General features: G+C 53.6%; 2 protein-coding genes across 3 annotated transcripts; both read right to left on the bottom strand.

Moving 5' to 3' along the window:
- Positions 1 to 463: 463 nt before the first annotated feature.
- Positions 464 to 7469, bottom strand: VAMP5 (vesicle associated membrane protein 5). Its single transcript, XM_082643034.1, has 3 exons — positions 7181 to 7469; positions 1389 to 1526; positions 464 to 909 (listed from the first exon to the last, which is right to left on the bottom strand). Exons 1-3 carry the CDS (start codon positions 7181 to 7183, stop codon positions 700 to 702), a joined length of 351 nt encoding a protein of 116 aa, XP_082499160.1. The 5' UTR covers positions 7184 to 7469; the 3' UTR covers positions 464 to 699.
- Positions 7470 to 7735: 266 nt separating this feature from the next.
- Positions 7736 to 13402, bottom strand: VAMP8 (vesicle associated membrane protein 8). Of its 2 annotated transcripts, none has more exons than XM_082643256.1 (3): positions 13285 to 13402; positions 11557 to 11715; positions 7736 to 10276 (listed from the first exon to the last, which is right to left on the bottom strand). In XM_082643256.1, exons 1-3 carry the CDS (start codon positions 13285 to 13287, stop codon positions 10136 to 10138), a joined length of 303 nt encoding a protein of 100 aa, XP_082499382.1. In that variant the 5' UTR covers positions 13288 to 13402; the 3' UTR covers positions 7736 to 10135. The 2 variants fall into 2 exon arrangements, with proteins under 2 accessions (XP_082499382.1, XP_082499381.1); XM_082643255.1 differs by lacking the exon at positions 13285 to 13402 and adding an exon at positions 12605 to 12679.
- Positions 13403 to 17200: the final 3798 nt, after the last annotated feature.

The following is a 17200-nucleotide window of genomic DNA, read 5'->3' as shown; positions in this document are numbered from 1 at the left end:
AAGGAAGCCCTTTCCCTTTCCTGCCACCTACCCCACCTGTGATCTGGTGTAAAGCTTGAGGGAGAAATTGCAGCAGAGGTGCTCAAAGGGAAAAGTCTCTCTGAAGGTGAGAACCTTGTGATATAAAGATCTGCAAGTGCTTTCCTCTTTGTCATCCTATCTGGAGTCCCATGGGTCCTCTGAACATCCCAAGACTCAGAAAAATAACAGATTTCACTCTCAGGGAAACAGACTTGGAGGGCACTGGTTGAAGGGTCTGGCTTGGGGGCTGCTGTGTCTTTACACATGCACCCCAGAAGGATCTGTCTGTAGGGTTGGATCAAGTTGAGAAGGGAGAAGGGCCACCTCCCAAGGCTGAAGTCTTTTGGGACTTTCTGTTTTCCAAGCAGCCCCAGGGGTGGAGGCAGATCAAGATGAACCAATGTGAAGACCTTCAAACACACACAGACACACATACACCAGCTTTTAACCCAACAGCAGCTTTTACTAAGCTCCATGTGGGGCTGCCCTGGCATGGCCAGCGCAGCAGGTTGCCCTCAAGGCCAGTCTCTGGTGTGATAGGAAGGAACAAAGGTGCACAAACTGGTGCTGCCCCTCCACGCTCACTGGGGTGGCTCAGAAGGGAGCAAACTCCAGGGTTCTCTGAAGACCAGAACCGACCAGTGTGGCTATTCGGCCTCTTTTCCAGGCCCAGCTGTGTCATTCCCCAGTCCCTGAGGCAGCGCCTGCATCCTGGGCCTGTGGGGCACTGCTGCCCTTGCTGCTTTGTGGGAGAAACATGGCCAACAACACAATCAGGAGGATGAGCAGACCACCGCCTACTACCAGCCCCAAGTAGATCCGGCAACGGACATTCTCCCAGCGCTTCTTCTGGGCCAGAGTCTTGGTTGTCTTGCTGAAGGCGGAGCTCTGTGGACACCCCCAGACACAGGGTAGGAGTTAGTGGTTTCCCCAGAGCCCTGGACCAGCTCCTTCCAACCCAGCCCTGACAAGGCCTAGACTCCTCCCGCAGCCTCCCCATCCTGTCAGCTCCCTTTCTCTACGCAGCCTGCCCTGGGACCCTCCCAGCCTGACTCCTGGTCTCCCACACTGGTGTAGCCCTTGACTCACAGAGCTACAGGCTCACCCCCAGTTAACAATGCCAGTCTTCAACCTTTAGGAAGATCCACAGCTTCAAACCAAGGCCTTCACACTTCATAAGACCTCCCACCCATTGCATAGCTAGGCTAGGGATGCTTCAAGAAACCCACAGTCCCCACACTGGCCCTTGGGTGAGCCTCAGGCCCTACCAACGGCCAGCCGGGAGACCCTGAGCACAGCCTGAGAGCTCCCTCTGAGGGCCCCTCCTAGCCTCTCCCTCCCCCTCCCTGCTTCACCAGGCCTCACACCATGTCCAGGAGTTGGTCTGAACGCTGTTCCAGCTCCGCCAGCTTCCCGTCGCGCTCCAGGACCTTGTCGAAGTTGTTGAGCATGATTTCTGTCACCTCATCCGCCTGCCGCTGGCACCGCTCCAACTCTTTCCCTGCCTGGACACCAAGCCCAAGGTCAGGGCTACATGAGGCCCCCGCCTGGCCCTCATCTGGTCCTGAGACTTAGAGGCCTCCTTGCCCCACTGCGCGCATGCGTGTGTGTGTGTGTGCGTGTGCGTGCGCACTTGCACAGTGTATGAGTAAGGGGAACAGCGCCTTTCATGTAAGGGTCTGATATGTGCGAAAGGAAGAACTGGCCTCTTGGGTGTGTACGGCTCACCTCTGGCTCCTCCCCTTGCCCATCAAGGCAGGTCCTAGGTCAGCCTTGACTTCCAGCATTTCAGCTTCCTCTAAGATGCCTGAGGATGGGACCTTCCCAGGACCCACCGTCCCACAAAGCAGACACTTGGCTCACCTGCTCTAGGATGGCCTCAACCTACTGTGCACCTGCCCTGTGGCTTCCCACTGGCCTAAGGAGGCAGCAAAGAACACAGAACCAAGCTACTTGGCCAGAGCCAGACAGGAAGGAGATCCAGCCCACTGAGCTAGAGAGATAATTTTGGATCACCACACGTTATAGCCTCTGCCTAACCCCACAGACACACACACACACACACACAAACTGAGATCAGATCTCACTCCCCTCCCTCCTCCAGCCTCTGACTGGTCAGGCCAGTTCTGCCTCCTGGCCTGACCCTGCTCCCACATCAATGCTCAAAGTCGATTCGCTGTCTGCCTGGGAGCCTCGGCCTCCCTGGCCTCTGGCCTCCAGCTTTCCAGCTAGCCAGGATCTTCACTGGGATTCAACTCACACAGGAGAGACCAGCCCTTGGAGTTCCCAGCCTGGGCAGCAGCCTCACCTGACAAAAGAACCCAGCTCATTTCAGAGGACTGGGAAGGGAGATGCAGGGTCCAAGCTGGGGGAGAGGCCAGGAAGAGGAAGAACACGTGGATCACAAGCAAGAAAGAAACTGGGCTTTGGATACATGCAACTGGGAGAGACCCAGGGCAGGAGGCCCTGGTAAGAGCTGGAGGTCCAGGGACATGTCGGGAGATGAATCCCAGAGGATTAACAAACCACAGGAACCCCCTCCCCCAGCCCTGTCCCCCAGAGCCCTACCCTGTTCTCATCTCCTCCCCACAGAGCATGGGCCAAGCTCCCTTTCCTGCCAGACTATATTGCCCATTGTCTGCGGCAGACATTTTGGCACTTGACTGAATTCCACTTAAAACCAGAGAAAGGGAAGGGATCTGGTGGTCACAGAGGGCCACCTCCTACTCAGCCAAGAATCCCCGTTCAGGATCCCTGCAGCTGCCTTGCATGTAACCTCCAAGCATTCCCAGTATATGAATCCTATCTCCCCAACTGGACCACAAGCTCCCAGGGGGAGGGCAGGGGCCAGTGCCCTGCCTTTGTCTGCCACCAGCCTGGAGGCCCAGGAGGCCAGCACAATGCTGACCATCCGCAAGGACTCAATGAGTGAGCCAAATGCATTCTAACTTATCCAAATGCAACTGTCATTGTCAAGTTTGTTATCCCAGTGTGTTTATCTAGCCCAGCAGGAGTTTCGAGGGGCAGGCATCTGAAACCCAAGTAGGTCAATATTTACTCATGAGCTAGAAAAGCAACCCATTTCGAAAGGGGGCTGGCAAACCACGACAGAGCGGTACACTCATGGGCTGGGGGAAGGAGTAGCTGGGGAACAAGGAAGCATTATGAAGAAAGCAGGGAAGGTGTACTCATCTCCTGAGTCTTCCCGAGTCAACCACCATCACCACTCTTATTATGACTAAATGATTCAACATGTCTCCATTACTTTGAGTCTCTCACATTCAAATAGTCCAAGGCAAAAACCTGGGAATGGACCAAGATTCAAAGATGAGAATCACTGCTAGAGATTGGTGGGATGTTACATCTCATTTTTTCTAATCTAAGTGTTACAGCTGTTGTCATCTTATTCTCCAACATGGGGTGATGTCGGGTCACATTCTTCAGGAGAGCTGGCTGTGCCTCCCACTGCAAGCTGTAGCCTCCTTCCCCCACTGCGAAGCCAGGCCTGTCCGGAGCCCAGATGGACCCAGGCCTAAAAGAACACATTCGCTCCAGGGAACACAGAGGCCCGAGGCTCAAGTCTCTAGCCCTCCTCGGCCCCCCTCAACCAGAGGAAAAAGGACACTGTATGCACAGGTCTCTGCTGGCACGGTGATTCAAATAAAGAACTGCGAGGTGTGGAAGGAGGTAAGAGACCGGAGGACGGCCACGCTGCATCCGGCCACATAGAATTCAGCATAGTGCCTGGCACAGCGTGGACGCGTGGAAAATATTTTCTGAATGAGTTGGGCCGGTTCTTGAAAAGATCGCTATAGGCTGGGGAAAGAAGCGTGTATGATACAGTTAGAGAAGAGTAATGAGTTTACCCCATGAGATACAAAGAGCGAGTGTTGAGCCGCCCACAGACAGGTGATTCCTGAGAACCGAAATAGACTGGGGGGCGGGGGGGGCATGTGGTGGAGACTACTGCCACGGGCAAACAGAGACACACTCTGGACAGTGATGGATCTGGCAGAGGGTGAAAGTCAAGATGAGGAAGCTCCCGTGCAGGGAGGGATGCATCAAGCGCTTGTGTAGGTTTCTGAGCCTGGAGGGGCTTCAGGAGACTTTCTCTGTTGGTGGTAGACTGGCATGAACGAAAGTGAGATAACTCAGGCCAGAGGCCACCAGGAGGCATGTAGAAATGCTATCAGCAAGGGTCTGTGGAGAGGTCCCCAGGCCGGGGGGCTGGGAGGAACGGAGGGCAAGAGAGGAAGGGTGGGTGAGGGAGGAAGGGAGGGTGAGAGGCACTTCCGAGCTTGGGTAGGGGCGGCATTATTGGCAGACGGAGGATGGTAGTTACACAGGAAATCGACAGACTGTGTGTCCGGTGTGCAGAATATCCCTCCTTCAATTCTCAAATCTCTCCTCGGGTTTTTCCAGGCCAAATACAGCTGGTTCCTCTGAAAAGAAAGCTCTTAAAAACCTCCCCGTCCAAACTCTCCTGTCTCCCCTCTTTCCTGATTAGTACCCACGAAACCCTATCCCAGCTGTCACCGTTGTCATCTTCAGAGGAACCCGGGCAGCGACCTGGTGTATCACCTCCTTCCTGGGTCAGCGCTCGCCTGAGCTCAGAGCCTAAGAGCCGGGCTCTGCGTTACAGCCCTGGGTTCCTTCAAATCCTGCCTCTGCCACTCACCCACCAGCTGAGTGACTAAAGACTGGGGATATGACCTTTCTGACCCCTCCGCTTCCTCATCTATAAAGTGGTGACAATAATATCTCCCATAACATTAGCTAAGGCATGTGGCATGTTATAAATAAAGTGCTTAGCACAAGTCCTGACACATCCTAAATGCTCAATAAATAATAGCTATTATTGCGGTAACCCAAGTTTCCCTAGGTTTTTTTTTAGCTGTCAGATCCCAGGAACCACACCTGTGGTCAGTAAAACCTCTTAACTATTTTTACAAAATACACAGCCAAGCAAGCCCTTCCCTGTTGCCACCTTGTGCACTTAATCGTTTCTAACCTAAATATAAAGCTTGACATGGGCCTTTGATAACCTATATCGATTTTATTTCCACCAGGCGCTGCAGGCTGTTGAGAAGCTTTTCCCTCTTGACAGTAATAATAGCTCCCACTCAATGAGCACATGTTCTGAGCTGAGAACTGTGCTGCTAGAGTTTTGTTCACTTTCTCTCATTTAAGCCTCACAACAATCCACTGAGGAAAGTACTCTCATCCCAGTTTTATACGAAACTGAGGCTCGGAGGGCTTAAATCACCCACCCAAGGTCACAGAGCCAGTGAGCAGAAGGTCTGGGAGTTGAACAAACTTAGTCTCCGAGGATCACGTTCTTAACCCCGGTGTGAAACTGGATGCGGGTAAAGGGAAGCCAAATGCTTTCGCTGGCTGGCTAAAGACTCACCAAGTTTGACGCTGCCAACTCAACTTGTGTGCCTATGAGGGAGGCCTGTGGCTCAAAACCCAAATTCTCTGCACAGAGCCTGAGTGAGGACCATCTACAAGATGAGTGAATTCATTACCCATTCAGTTTCTATCTTTCCCATCACTATTTTGTTCCTACTCTATCCCCTATACCAGTCACCAGGACTGGCACGAAGGAAATGCCCAAGAAACACCTGTTAACTGAATGAATCAGAAAAGAGGAGAAAAGAAGGAAAAGGAAGAGGACCAGGTAGGGAAGGCGGATGGGAAGAAGGAAGGGAAAGTGCTGGGGGTGGACAAAGGGGCAGGAATAAGAGAAAAAAAACAGAGGGAAGGGGCTAGGAGATGGCTGGGGGAGAGAGATCAATCCCCAGGCTCAGATCCACTATTTGCCTCAGATGAACCTGTGAGAGTCCCAGAGTTTCCCAGTCACCCCCAGTAAATTATCACAGCCTCAGCCTTCATTTCATGTTTCCTCTTCTCACCAAGGGCTAAGGGCCAGCCGCAAGCCCATCCTAACCCTGCCTGATTCCTTGCTCTGCACGCTGGGAAGTGGGCTCTGGGCTCCGTCCCATTCCCTGGGCCTCCCTCAGTTTCCTGGCCTGGCCTTAGAGCTCAGTGCTACCTTCCTGCCCCGCTTCCTCTTCCTGCCTCCAGTTCCCTGGAGACGAGGCCATCCAGGCATCTCGACCCCCAGCCAGGCCACATCCACATCCATCACACCTCTGCTGCCTTCTCCATGGCGGAATCTTTTTTCTTTTTTATGGCAGTATCTTTTTTTTTTTTTTTTTCTTTTTGGCCTTGCCATGTGGGATCTTAGTTCCCTGACCAAGGATCGAACCTGTGCCCCCTGCACTGGGAGGGCAGAGTTTTAACCACTGGATCCCCAGGAAAGTCCCTCCATGGCAGACTCTTAAAGCACCAAGCCTGCTTCCTGCCTGGCACAACTTCCCAGGAGTTCCAGGGGAGGGGAGAAGCAACTGGCACCAACTGCTCCTGACACCTTTGCCTTGGAAATGACAAGTGGGGACAGAGGCCAGAGTCTACAGCAGGAGTGGGGGATGACTCAACTCAAGAATGGTACGGCTTAGAAGGGAGTCAGGCTATGCCACACTCTGATAACTTCAGTGGAACTTTTATAGTAAACATCTTACTTTCTCTGTCTCCAGGGGAAGGAGTTTGCCCTCCAACACCCTGCCACAGGATCGGCTCAGGTTTCCAACCCCTGGGCCAGACTTGTGTCCTCACAGCTCCAGGAAGGGCTGAAGAGGTCACATTACCCACCACTTCTCAGGAGCAGGTTCTGAGGGCCAGGCAGGTCTCTGCCATTGTATCTCCTCTAACCTCCTAAGGACCCAGCAAGGCGGGTATCGCTGACCCCACTTCACGATGCGGGAAAAGAGGCTCAGGGAAGCTAAGTGACTTGCGCTGGGTCACAGAGCGGGTAAGTGGCCACCACCGGGATCTCAGCCCGGAGTCTGACTCCGAAGCCGGTGCTCATAACCGCTTGGCCCCGGCAAGTGGGAAGCCGGAGTCCCGCTCACTCGGCGCTGGGCAGCCGGGACCCTCGCACGCCGCCCTTTCCCTCCCGCGATGCGCGCGACGAGCCGAGGGTCCGGCCCCGGTCCTGCTTCCGGGCGCCGTCCCGAAGGACGCCCCCGCCCTTGGACTTCGGACTCCCGCCTCGCACCCCCCACGCTCGCCCTCTGCCCCGGCCCCGGGCCCTCACCATCGCCGCCGCCGCTGCCTCGCCGCTCCGGCTTCTCTGCCCGAGCGGCCGCAGTGCCAGGGATCTGGGAGGAAGCGGAGGGCGGGGCGGGGCCTGCCTGGCGGGGGCGGGGGGCGAGCCTTCTGGGAGCGGCGACCGAAACCAAGTCAAATCAGTCAAATCGGAAGCGGCCGGCGATGGCTCCTGGGATACAGGTTCGGCACCTCTCCCCGGGCCGCCGGCGCCCGGCTCGGGATGACTCCCCAGCCTGGTGAAGTGGGGCCTCCGCCCAATCGGCCTGGTGCCTGGTCTACAGCTTGGGACCCCAGCCTATGAAATGGTCCCAGTGGAGTGGGCTCTGGAACGGGCTCAGGGAATCCTCTCTGGAACTGCATCCCAGCTCAGGCAGACCGGGTTGATCTGGGGAGGAATCATTTATTCATTCAACAAGCACCTGTAGGAGCGCCATTGTCCTGCACTGTGCCAGGCGCAGGAAACGCAGTGAACAGCCGGACAGGGTCTTTGCCACCTTGGTGAGTGCAACTCACCCATAACCAAAAACCGACCACGCCAAAGTTCTGAAACTAAATAAAGTTTATTCACAATAAATATCATGAGTGCACTACCTGCCACTGGAGGGTACATTTTAAAACGGTCAGTTGTATGTTTTGCGAATTTCACCTCAATTAAAAGCGAAAACAGGGCTTCCCTGGTGGCGCAGTGGTTGAGAGTCCGCCTGCCGGTGCAGGGGACACGGGTTCGTGCCCCGGTCCGGGAAGATCCCTCATGCCGCGGAGCGGCTGGGCCCGTGAGCCATGGCCGCTGAGCCTGCGTGTCCGGAGCCTGTGCTCCGCAACGGGAGAGGCCACAGCAGTGAGAGGCCCGCGTACCGCAAAAAAAAAAAAAAAAAGAGAAAACAGATCCCCATGGAGAAGGTGCTAGCTCTAGGTTTTTCTTTCCTTCCCCTTCACCACGTGGGCAAGTGCAGCCCTGTCCTGATATGACCCCCTTCCTCAGCTGGAGGATGAGGGAGGCTGGTGTGTCTAACCTGTCCAGAGCCTTCCTGAGCTGAATCTATCTATCCTCAGCCTGCCCTTTCACTGCTGCAGAGAAGCCACCAGCCACCTGTTCTCTATCTCACCCCATAACATCCCAGCATCTCAAAGGTGGCCCCTCTTGAGGAAGGGGGTTGGGGCCTTCCCTCTCCCACATTAAGCCCCATGTGAGCACAGACCCCACCCCCAGCCTGGACAGACTAGGTCCCAATCACCCCAGTTGCTTGGACCTCAAGTCCAGGAGTGGACTGAGAAGAGAGAGGATGGACAGGGTCCTGACAAAGTCTGCCCCCAGGGTCTCTTCTGTGCCTTCCTCCCTTCCTAGTTTGCGGGGTATGATTCTATTTTTTTTTTTTTTTTTTTTTTTTGGGCTGCACTGTGCGGCATGTGGGATCCTAATTCCCCAACCAGGGATCAAACCCACGCCCCCTGCATTGGAAGTGTGGAGTCTTAACCACTGGACCGCCAGGGAAGTCCCCGGAGCATGATTCTAGAACCTGACTTGGCAGTACTAGTCCCCAGTCCTGTTTCCCAACCCCGCCCCTTCCAGACTCCCTCCCCAAATCAGGTTCTTTTCAATTCTGGAAAGCCTATGGGGGAGATAGGGACAGAGATGACGTGAACCCTTCCCCCAAACCAAGGCGCACTGGGCACTGGGAAGAGTGACAATGATGGTGGAACCTGGTGGAGAGCAGGGAGGCCCAAGACAGAGAGGCCCATTGTCCACGGAGGGGAAGGAAGGCCATAGGCCCTGTCCTGTGACACTGACTGTGCCCAGCCACGAGACACGGGTGAGAGATGCTCACCCGCTCAGGACAGCTGAGACCCAGAGGCCCTGCTGAGTTCCAGAAGGACAGGAGCAGACAAAAGCAAACAGAACTCGCAGACTCACAAGAGAAGGAAAAGCAGCTCAGTTCCTCTAACCCCCTCACCCTAAGACTACAACAGGGCCACCAAAGAGAAATGGCAATGATGGGAGGGGTGGGAGGCCCTTAACCAGGTTCCTAAATGCTCTGCCCAGGTAGGCTTCATGTCTCGGCTAACACTTCCAGCAGAAAACTAATCAAGGAGATGGTAAGACCCAGAGGGGACACTTAAGAGTCTTACGTACTGGGCTTCCCTGGTGGCGCAGTGGTTGAGAGTCCGCCTGCCGATGCAGGGGACACGGGTTCGAGCCCTGGTCCTGGAAGATCCCACATGCAGCGGAGTGGCTGGGCCCGTGAGCCATGGCCGCTGGGCCTGCGCGTCCGGAGCCTGTGCTCCGCAACGGGAGAGGCCACAACAGTGAGAGGCCCGCGTACCGCAAAAAAAAAAAAAAAAAAAAAAAGAGTCTTACATACTACCCTAAAATGCTGGGAAGGTTTTGAATTTTCCATACGCCAAGACCTCCAGACAATTCCTGTTCTTGAGACCAGTGACAATGATGGAACAAGGGGAGATAAAGAAAGACAGCGAGTTTCCATCTTTCTTCTCCAAACATGCTCTCCACCCCTCCAACAGCTTGGGCCTCCAATGGGAGGATCTCTGCCAGAGGGTGTCCTTGGGGAGAAAAGAAATGGAAGGGCCAAAGGCAAAATGGAAAGGGAGAAAGTACCTCACATGCATAGGGATACTGAAAGGTCTTTATTGCCCACTGGCCACCCTCAGTTCCGTCAGTTTCCCAGCCATGTGCTGGCCCTTCTGGGTCTCTCCAACCAACTCTGAGGACCCCTGAAACACAGCCACAGTCCAGCTTTCTCCTTCTGGGGACCAAGGTGCTCCCTGGGGCAGACAGTGTGGTAGAGGGGCCCCAGAATGAGGGTTGGGAGGATGGAGCAGCATTCCCTGTGGAGAAGGACAGGAGAGAGGGCCCCTCTTGGCACCCACTATGGAAGGCTGCCCCCGAAGAAGAGGGCTGGGTGAGAGGGGTTCCCTAAGTTACTTAAGGGATGGCACCCGTGGCAAAGAGCACGATGAAGAGGACGATGATAAAAACAATCACGCAGATGAGGACGATCATCTTCACGTTCTTCCACCAGAACTTCCGAGCCACCTTCTGCGATGTGGTCTTGAAGTGCTCGGACTGTTGGGAATAAGGCAGAATCACCCAGTGCCTCCTGCCACTGGGATGAGCACACCGAGACCCACACGCCATACTTCTAAACATTGAAGTGCTACGTTGAGGTAACAGACTGCTAAATAAAGTCGTTAGTTCTGTGCTCCTACCTTGACAGATGTACCTTCACAACCATCTGGTGAACCAATTCAAATTTAGAGTTCTTGGGCTCCCTCTGGTCCCCTGCCTGCCCCCTTCTCTTCTTACCCCCGCACGGCCATGCACCCTGAGGGGCCACTGACGCATGCTCACACCCAGGGTTGTGACGCTGGCAGCACAACCCACCCTTGGGAGGGCAGACACTGGGGCTGAGGGGTGCAGGCTCCAGGTGGACACATCCCCCTGCTTCCATAACTTCTGGCCACATGAGGACCGCTGAAGCTGGAGGAGGGGCCAGAGCAGTCCAGGGGTTGGAACTGAGGGAAAATGCTCTTCCTCTCCCAACTTGAATTGCAGAAATTGTTTCCCTGGGCCATGCTTCCCAGCTTGGGCTGTGGAAAGAAACACTAAGTCCCAGGGAGTCAAAGGAGCTATGCTCAAGATTACACACAGGACTCAGAAAGCCATGGACAGTCTCTCCCCGTGGACATGGAATCTTAGTCTCCAGCCCTCTGCTGAACTTTAGAGTTACTCCCTCCTTGAGCAGCTGGCTTCAGCCTCTGGCTGGAGGGAGAGAAGAATGAGATCTAGCAAGATGTGTGGGAGATATTATTCCAGCCTTCAGCCAGCAGAGGATCCTGGGATCAAAGACTTTTACTCCTCTTCCCAGCTTCTTTTTAAAGCTGGCTCAGCAAGACTCTAACAGTTTTCCACCCCCTGCCTAATAACTCCTGGGGAAGGCCAAAGGCCCTAAGAGGATTTTCTGGAGCCAGTAATTTTGTTCTGGAGAGGCCGGGTCCAAATGATTGTCAAGGGCAGCCTTCAAAGGGAAAGTCGATTTCATAGGGGAGAAGCCTAAGACAGCACAGGCTGACTGAGCCATCTATCTGTCTCACAAAATGCCTCCATGGGTCCACCCCCGCATCCCCAGCCCCAGTCCTTGAGCCCATTCCCTGGACCCCAGTACCAATCAGTGGAATAGAGCAGAATCAGAAGTGGGGATTCAGCTCACATCAATTCCCAACACAGGTAAAAAGGCAGGCTTCCCTCCGGATCATTCTGCCACCAAGACCACCAAGCCTCAAGCCCCCACTAATCCTCCTTCCCCCTCTTCCCCTGGCCCCCACTGGGCTCCCCCATCATCTCACTGTGGCTTCCAGATCCTCTGTCTTGTTACGGAGATGGTCCAAGTTTTCTCCCCGGGCCAGGATCCGCTCCACATTCTGGGTCATAATATTCTTGACTCCCTCCACTTCACTCTGCAGGTTTCGCACACGGTCATCTCCTCCACCACCACTCGCCTCCTCCTGGCAAGCCACACAGGGGTTAATTAGGCCGAGTGCTGGAGGGACTGAGACGCAGCCTCAGAGGCCAGAGGAGGGGGAGGCCTTAGGTGGACTTCAGTTTTTGTAATGTTTGAACTGTTTGCAAAGAGAATGTTTTCCTGTAGTACTTGTGTAATCAAAAACAAATGCAAAAAAAAAAAAAAGTGCTCTTTGGGGCTTCCCTGGTGGCGCAGTGGTTGAGAGTCCGCCTGCCGTTGCAGGGGACACGGGTTCGTGCCCGGGTCCGGGAGGATCCCACGTGCTGCGGAGCAACTGGGCCCGTGAGCCATGGCCGCTGAGCCTGCACGTCTGGAGCCTGTGCTCCGCAACGGGAGAGGCCACAACAGTGAGAGGCCCGTGTACCGCAAACAAACAAACAAACAAACAAAAAACAAATGCATTTTTAAGCCCCAGATGGTGAGAGCCACGCTAGGAGACAGACTGGATCCAACTTCTTTGTGGGTTCTCAGGGCACGTGAGAGGACAAGAAACACACCCCCAAAGCCCTCTCCACTGCTTCCTTGTTCCTCAGAGAGGGTCAGAGGAGACTGCTGAGCCAGCACCTCACAAGGCACAGCGCCACCATTAACCTGTGAATTCCCAGATCCCACCGGTCCTCATTAAAAATGCCTGTCTGTGCCCCTCCCCCCGCAGACCACCCTCCCCTAGCCTAACCCGCCCTCTCTTCAAGACACCAGCTGGAGAGCTGCTCCGGCCTCCTGGGCAGCCTGAGCCACGGCAACCAGGCTCCAAGTCCCTCACAAGGCCCCACGAGAGACAGCCGTTGGGCCACAAACTTCTGCTTTCCCCACCACTAAGCACCGCGCGCAGGCACCACGCCATTGCCTGCTTAGGCGAGTATGAAACATACAAACAGCAGCCTGGGTGTTGGGGGAAATGGAGGGCAAGTCCTCCCTGGCCGATGCCTCATCCCCAGGCTTTCTGATAAGGTTTTTGAACAGGGAGGGAAAAACACCACTAAGCTCCTCCCTCCCTGACCCACTAGACTCCCAGACCCAAGCCAGGGGCGTGGGTCCAAACCAGAGGATCACAGAGAACCAACTTCTGACTTTTTTTTTTTTTTTTTTACAAACCCTCAGCTCTCTTCCTCCTGTTTATGGAGATTCCCTGGACTCGACGGAGAGACAAATTCTTTGGGTTTCTGTACAGGGATAAAGTGAGAGGCGGAGCGGGATTCCTGCCGCTGGGCTGGAATCTGCGCTGGGAACGGCAGAGGCACTGCCCAGGAATGTCACGACACCCGAAGGCCGGAGGGCTGGAGGAGGAGATGAATTAGGATCTCCCACTCCCACCGAAGCTCCACTCCAGGCCAGCTCAGGGCTCAGGGGAGGGAGGGGGCAGAGAAGAGCAGGAACGCCCGCCCAGGCAGCTCAGACCTATTTGCAGCCCAGCTGTCAAAGAAGAGAGGTCACAGTCAGCGCGGGCCCAGCCCTCAGATTTTGCCACCAGCTTTCCTTTGCTGATCCCCAGGCCCCAGCCCCCTCTGGCTGCTCGTGAAATCAGCCCCTTCTTAGTTTCCCGCTCTCTCACCATGTTTCCGAGCGGCTCGGGCCTGTCGGCAGCAGGACGCTCGCCTAGTCTGTTTCCTCTCGGGCAGCCGTCGGTTCACTTCCTGCTTGTCCAACTTTCAGCCTGCCCCCGCCCACCTCGCATCCCAAGCCTCTCCGGCCACACCTCGCGCAGGTTCCCCAGGTAGGCGGGCACTCTCCACCTCCCTCCCAAGTCTCCTGGGACACCGGGGCTTAGGCTTAAAGCGGCAGGGCTCCCCGGCACCACATTTCTTCTAACTTGTCAGGAACAAGAAAAGTAAGATCAAGCAGTCCTCCTAGGTTTCCTGATATAGAAAGGGCAGCCGTCTCATTTTTATTTTTATTATTATTATTTTTTGGCTGCACCACGAGGCATGCCGGGGATCTTAGTTCCCTGACCAGGGATGGAACCCGTGGCCCCTGCGGTGGAAGCGCAGAGACTTAACCACTAGACCGCCAGGGAAGCCCCCCATCTCCTTTGTTTTATGTTCTGAGTATCTCATCCCCAATTCTTAGAGACTGAAATCAACCCTAAGCACCCTGCCAGACCTTGTTCACATGGAAACAGAACGCAGATATGAACATTTCTTGCTGGACAACCCTTGTTCCCATGTCTGTTTTAGTGCAGAAAGCATTGAAACCCCCAAAGTCTGGAATGCTGTAATCCTGAGCCGGTGTCGGAAAGCTGCACACCCTGAGTGGACCTCTTCACCTGCCTGGGTTTTGCAAGTGCGGATGCTTACCTCCTAGGGTGGTGCTGAGGAGTAAAAGGATAGCACATGCCATGTGCCTAGTACCGTGCCTGGATCGAAGGTCTGCCCGCTGCTCAAACCAGGGGATGATGGCTCACCAACCCTCCTTCCCTTCCAGAGTTCAACAGTCCTGCACGTCCCTTCCGAGGCCACCATGTCGGTGGGTGAGCCCCGTCAGAAACGGTCATGCGACTGCCCTAGGGACAAGAGAGACGGCCCAGGGCAAAGGATTTTTCCACCCACCTGGCTCCAGGCCAGAGAAAATCCACTTTTCCTGGACAGTGTTTATGGAGATAAAAGAACAATAACAGGGATGCGCAGAAAGGAACAAACATTCCTGTCCCATCGCAGAAGAAGTAGCGGTTCCAAGAGGGAAATGGCAGCTTCTCTGACAAAGGCTTTTTTTTTTTTGTGGTACGCGGGCCTCTCACTGTTGTGGCCTCTCCCGCTGCGGAGCACAGGCTCAGCGGCCATGGCTCACGGGCCCAGCCACTCCGCGGCATGTGGGATCTTCCCGGACCGGGGCACAAACCCACATCCCCTGCATCGGCAGGCGGACTCTCAACCACTGTGCCACCAGGGAAGCCCTGACAAATGCTTTTTTGAAGAGTCTAATACATTTTGGACTTCTGTAACATTTGGAGACCCTTTATTCTCATTTATAATGAAATCTTAGTCCCAATTAGATAAGATTATTATCTTTTTCAGACCTGAATTTGGGGGGACAGGATCAGCCTGCTTTCACAGAGAATGTGGCTGCCCAGCTCCTCACCGTCCTTAGAAAGGCGACAATGCAGCCAAGCGGAGGTGGCTCAGAATCCTTGATCTATACTTTCACTGTTCAGTACAGTAGCCACTGACCACAAATGGCTGTGGAACATTTGATATGTGGCTAGTCTAAACTGAGATGAGATGTAAGAGTAAAACACACAGCAGATCTCAAAGACTTATGATGAGAGAAAGACTGTAAATATCTCTTTGGTAATTTTATATATTGATGACATGTTGGAAGAAGGTTTTGGATCTTTTTTTCCCCTTTTTAAAAAAATCTGTAACGTGCTTTATTTATTTATTTATTTTGGCCACACGGCATGCGGGATCTTAGGGATCGAATCTGTGCCCCCTGCCGTGGAAGTGCGGAGCCCTAATCGCTGGACTGCCAGGGAATTCCCAAGTGCCTTATTTTTTTATTGAGTTATAGTTGATGTACAATATTATATAAGTTACAGGTGTACACTATGGTGATTCACAATTTTTAAAGGTTATACTCCATTTATAGCTATTATAAAATACTGGCTATATACCCTGGGTTGCATGATATATCCTTTTAGCTTATTTTATACATAGTAGCTTGCACCTCTTAATCCCCTACCCCTAAATTGCCACTCCCCCTCGCCTCCCCACTGGTAACCACTAGCTTGTCCTCTATATCTGTGAGTCTGCTTTTTTGTTATATTCAGTAGTTGTATTTTTTAGATTCCACATGTAAGTGATATCATACAGCAGGGGTCCCCAACCTTTTTGGCACCAGGGATGGGTTTCGTGGAAGACAATTTTTCCACGGATGGGGGTGGGGGGGTGGGGGGGATGGTTCAGGCGGTAATGCAAGCGGTGGGGAGCGGTGGGGAGCAGCAGATGAAGCTTCACTCACTTGTCTGCCGCTTACCTCCTGCTGTGCAGCCCGGGTCCTAACAGGATGTGGACTGGTACCAGTCCGAGGACCGGGGCTTGGGGACCCCTGTCATACAGTATTTGTCTTCCACTGTCTGACTTATTTCACTAAGCATAATACCCTTGAGGTCCACTCATGTTGTTGCAAAAGGCAAAATTTCACTCTATTTTATGGCTGAGTAGTATTCCATTGTATATATATACCACATCTTCTTTATCCATTGGACTGTTGATAGACGCTTAGGATATATTGTTAAATAAAAAATATTGATAAAATTAATTTCACCTGTTTCTTTTCTTTTTTTTTTTTTTTTTTAATAGTACGTGGGCCTCTCACTGTTGTGGCCTCTCCCGTTGCGGAGGACAGGCTCCGGACGCGCAGGCTCAGCGGTCATGGCTCACGGGCCCAGCCGCTCCACGGCATGTGGGATCTTCCCGGACCGGGGCATGAACCCGTGTCCCCTGCATGGGCAGGTGGACGCTCAACCACTGCGCCACCAGGGAAGCCTCTCTTTTCTCTTTTAATTTGGCTAATAGAAAATTTTAATTACCAATGTGGCTCAAATTACATTTCTATTAGATATGCTGATCTGTACCTTAATATTTATGTGACGTTGGACAGATTTATGTAACATCTCTAAGCCTCAGTTACCTCCATTGTCTATGCCTGGTACTTTAAAAACCCTCAGTAAATGGTGGCTTTTGTGATTACTATTACTAAGAATTCCAGATGCTAAGTGAATTGGTGGTTAAGGGAACATGAGGGGTGCCAAGAAACAAAGGGCCAGAGTAGGAAGTTTGTGGGGAGCAGGAGGAAATGACAGAGGATTCCCAGGGAGGGAAGGAGAGTTACAACAGTTGAGGAGTTACTGGGGTCTGGTACGCCACTGCAAGCCTTGGACGTACACTGGTGTCCCTGAGGGAGATGACCCTTGGCCTAGACCCAGCAACCATTAGGGAGATTCCGAAGTGCCCACATCTGTGGGCACATCTGTGACCTGTCTGCCCTCATCCTCACCATACAGAATTGCCACAGGCTTGGCCTCACCTGTACAAAGATTACAATGTTACCCTTTGTCAGAAGACCATCTGGGAGTTTCCTGTTGGCCTAGTGGTTAGGATTCACGGCCCAGGTTCAAACCCTGGTCAGGGAACGGAGATGCCACAAGCCGCAAGGTGTGGCCAAAAAAAGAAGAAAATGATGAAGGGAAAAAGACCATCTGGCTAACACCCTCACAAGGTGAGACATTCAGTAAGGCACCAAACAATACTCTGTGAGCAGAAATGGTGCTGTGGTTAGGGAACAAGAGAACAGAATTCACTGATTCCTTCACAGTCGAGGAAGGCTCCATCCCAGGAGAAGGGGCGTGTCAGTCACTTTGTAAGGAAAAGATGCTACATGGTAGGCGTTGCAACCAAAGAAGCAACTGGGGTGTGATGAAGAGTGTTCTCAGTCCCTGCGTGATCAGAAGATTTGGGCATCAGCTCTATGGC

Source organism: Mesoplodon mirus, assembly GCF_964341445.2.
Source record: "Mesoplodon mirus genome assembly, chromosome: 14".
Lineage (NCBI taxonomy): Eukaryota > Metazoa > Chordata > Mammalia > Artiodactyla > Ziphiidae > Mesoplodon > Mesoplodon mirus.
Note: the sequence above shows the minus strand (reverse complement) of the source record. Positions and strands in the feature narration are given on the sequence as shown.